The sequence below is a fragment of the Prunus persica genome, chromosome G8 (assembly GCF_000346465.2).
Source record: "Prunus persica cultivar Lovell chromosome G8, Prunus_persica_NCBIv2, whole genome shotgun sequence".
Taxonomy (NCBI): domain Eukaryota; kingdom Viridiplantae; phylum Streptophyta; class Magnoliopsida; order Rosales; family Rosaceae; genus Prunus; species Prunus persica.
This window is the reverse complement of record NC_034016.1, coordinates 13,507,097-13,511,310: the sequence shown is the minus strand read 5'-3', so window position 1 is coordinate 13,511,310 and position 4,214 is coordinate 13,507,097. Positions and strand designations below refer to the sequence as shown.

General features: G+C 38.7%; 1 protein-coding gene across 1 annotated transcript; it reads right to left on the bottom strand.

The window, feature by feature from the left end:
• On the bottom strand, positions 493-2,132 carry LOC18768973 (basic form of pathogenesis-related protein 1). The gene has a single exon (XM_020569783.1). The coding sequence runs from the start codon at positions 1,000-1,002 to the stop codon at positions 517-519; it is 486 nt and encodes a 161-aa protein (XP_020425372.1). The 5' UTR covers positions 1,003-2,132; the 3' UTR covers positions 493-516.

Genomic DNA, 4,214 nt, shown 5'->3' with positions numbered 1-4,214 from the left:
GCAAGGGCTTATAAGGATTTGGATTACTTCCCCCATTGCAAATTGATTTTATGGTGGAATCTCACTTCCTTCAAATAAGACAGGGAGGTGAAAATAGCAGCACTCAAAAAAAAATACGTACGGCTATTTAGCCTTAATAATGGATAATTAGTCCTTTATTAAAATTTTGGATAAACCAATTAGAATTTTGTCTAGTTGTATTTTCAAAAAGAGAGAGATTGACTATCAAAAAAAAAAAACATAAAGAGAATGAGATAATATTTCGGTTAGATTTTACAAAAATGAAATTATATTATTCTTTTCCTTTTTTTAATTTTAAATTATTCATTCTCTTGTAACCTTTCACAATATCATGTCAAGTGCTAGTCACATAAAGGAATGTTGTGAGTGTGGGAATGTATTTGTATACACCCATTACATTTTATTTTTCTAATTTCGTAAAAGAAAAAAAACACAAGACTTCTCAACAGGCCTCATGAAGGTGTGCGTGTGTGCACGCAAGCATACATACATTGTCTAGTAGGGGCGCTCGTCCTCGGGCTGGTACATGGGATCGTAGCTGCAAACCACATAGTTCTGTCCATTGTTGCACTTTGAAATGCCACATCCAACCTCAGTGGTTTTGCCCCATACCACAGCAAGGTAGTGACCGCATTCGTCTTTGACGCATTTGTTGGACTTTTCATCATAGAACTCCTTCTCGGTGACCCAATACTTGGTGGCAGCTGCGCCGCTCATGCCGTCGCCGGAGGCCAAGTTCTCACCCCAACGCCCCATCGAGTGCTCCATGGCGCAGTCACCAACTCTTTTATCCGCATATTCTTGGGCATACTGGGCCAAGGTCGTGTTCCACTTGAGGGGTTTGTTGCCGACCTCTTTACGAGCCTTGTTGTGCTCCTCGACGAAGCCATCGATCTCTTCTTTAGAAATGTTTGCAGAGACAAGAGTGAAGACCAATGCGACGCAGCAAATGGCCAAAAGAAGCTTCGTGTTGAACGCCATTTTTGTTTCTTGATATGAGAAGTTTAAGGTCTTTTCTTTGTAGTAGAGAAGGTTGGATTGTTAGATGTTGATTGAAAGGGGGCATGGGATTGTGCATATTTATAGAGACACAGGCAAGTTTGTGTCCGCAAAGAGGGTCTTCGAAAATAGGCCCTTAAAAATGGGAGGGCTGAATATTATTTTTTTGGATTCTATAGAGTGCCATAGAGGAGGGGCCAAATAAAGAAAAGAAAGAAGAGATCCATAGAAATTTGTGGTGTCAAATCTTTTGGGCGTGGAATGCGTCCACACCAAGTTTTACTCACAATAAGGGGGGAAGACAATTTTTTGGTGAGTTTCCTTTTTTTTTCCCCTTAAAAAAGTAAGTTCTTCTTTTCTGTTCTTCTTTTCTTTTCTTCTTTTCAGCTCAACTAGTTTTTTTTTTCTTTTTCTTTTTCTAATGGATAAGATGGAAAGAAGAAGTAACAGGGTAGAGCATTATTGGGTGTCTTGAGTAATATCTCTTTTGTTTTTCCTCATGACTTAGTTGGCCTCCTTTCTCCTATGCGTCTATATGCTATTGTTTAAACCTGTCTTCTGGTCCTAATCCCCTTTGTTCACTAAAAAAACTGATAAAGAAAATCACCATACTCTAGTTTTGGGTGTCACACGTTTCAAATTTAGCCATATTCTTTTTTATATGAATTCACTTTTTTTTTTTTTTTCTAATGAACAATAATCTCATGTTATAATGTGCGTTTATTTATTAATATTATATCATCGGATGCAATGAATTTGTAACTCAAATAGTTAAGAGGTCCTAAGTTCGATTCCACCCTCCCTCAATATGACTTGTATAAAAAATAAAAAAATAAAAATTATATCATAAGATATAAATTTGTTGTCCACTTACATCAATTTCTAATGTTATAGTGACCCAAAAAAAAAAAAAAAACTTTCTTCAATTTTTTATAATCTTAATGGTTTTTTGAGTTACTTGTGTCTCTACTAGTTAACTGTTACTTTTTGTTCTTTTTCTTTTTTATAGAAATATCGGCTCCAAAATCTCTGCTCTCGTCAAAGCTATTGCACATCTTCAGTTTTGGCGACCAATCTATTTCGTCGCCCATTATGAAAATAACCAAACCAACTAACATATGCGACAAATAAACTACATCTTTCACGACCATAACACTCATCGCTGAAATGTTCAGGCGATCAAACATTTATTTCATCGCCAAATAATTCCATGTTCGCGGGAATTTTTGGTATTTTCGCAGCAACTCACTCTCGATGGCAACCAACTTGGAGTTGTGTAGTGAAGACAAATTTAGTCGCTAAAATATTTCAGCGACAAAATTTTGTTTCGTCTCATGGTATCTTTAACCCCGAGCTTTCAACGACGACCTTAGAGACCAAAAATATTCGTCGCTACTTATATTTGGCGATTAAATTTGGTGTTATAGTGACCATCTTGTTTCGTCACTAAAAGGGATTATCCTTGTAGTGCTTCTTTCTTTCTAGAAGCTGACAAATAGACTCTGTGCCTTCTGAAATCAAATTATCGTGGGATATTTCATTAGTGTTATGAGTTTTAGGGAAAGATGTTACTTGAATGACTTTCTCAGCAGGTGATTGGTGGGGGCAAAAACTCATAAAACGGTTCAATTTCCTCCTCCTGAGTTTGACAGCGTGGGGACAACTAATTATTTTCCTCTGGCAACCAGTCACTGTCTATTGGCAATCGGTCGCTGTCTATTAGAGACCGGTCGTTTTGAAGCATGTTTTCCGTGTTTGAAGAACTAAGGGGGGCGACCGGTCGCTTTCCATTGGTGACCAGTCGTTTTGAAGCTGAGTGACATCCTGTGGAAAAAAATAAAAAATGTGAGGAGGGGTGGATTCTCGATTCTCCTCTTGTGCTGCTGAAAAATATAAGACATGTTCCTGAAACACAACATCCATAGAGGTATAGACCTTCTAACTAGGAGGATGATAACACCAGTATCTTTTCTTATGAGTGCATTGCCAATGAAACCACACTTTTCAGCTCGGTAATCCAATTTGCTTCGTTGGTGATCATGTAAGTGAACAAATACAACATAGCCGAAATTCGAGGTTCCAGGTTTGGGGTGGGAGGTATTTGGATATGGTAGTGTTTGAAGTGGCGTTTGGAAATTTAGGATACTAGAGGGAATTCAATTGATGAGGTATGCTACAGAGATGATGGCTTCGCCCCAAAAAGATCGTGGCATATTGGCACCAAAGAGAGAGGCACGAACTACTTCTAATAATTGTATGTTCTTTCTTTCAACCACTTCATTCTGTTGAGGAGTGTAGGGGTATGAGCATTGATGTATGATGTCATGATCTTGTAAGAACTGGTTAAGAGCATGGTTGAGAAATTCTCCGCCATTCTCATAAGGAAGAACATGAATTATGGCATGAAACTGAGTCTCCACCATTTGATGGAACCGTTGAAACTTGGAACTGACTTCCCCTTTAGTTTTGAGAATGGAAACCTAAGTCATGCTTGTGCAATCATCTACAAACGTAACAAACCATCGAGCTCCTGTCGGGATGGCAATTTTAGCATGTCCACAGACATCAGAATGAACAAGAGAAAATGGAATTAAACTCTTGTTTGAACTTAATGGGAAAGGGACACGATGACTCTTAGCCAATTCACAAGTATCACACTGGTAACTAGAAACATCAAGACTGTAAAATAATGATGGAAACAACTTCTTATGATAACCGAACAAGACATGCACAAGATGTTTATGCCATAACCAAACTTTACCTTTCTCCCCTTCAGAACAAATTCCACGTGTTGTGAAAGCTTGACCAACCTTGGTCTCACCATACGGTGCCCAGTCTAAGTACTAGAGTTTGCCCCGCCGAGTACCACAACCAATCGTCTTTCCCATGAGGATGTCCTGAAAAACACAATGATTCGCCAAAATGTTACAATACACTCCAAAGTAGTAGTAAGTTGTGCAACAGATAACAAGTTATGGTCCAAAGATGGAACAATCAATACAGAATCCATATGTAGGGAAGTAGAGAGAGATAGAAAGCCCTCCTCAACCATAGGGGAGGGGGTACCATTAGCATCATCCACCAAGTTGGCCGGGATCAAATGTTATGTGATTCGTAGCACCCGAGTTTGCGAATTTTTTAAAGGACGTATGAAAACTAGAACCTTTGGCGGTGCGATAGAAGCACGAGTCCGA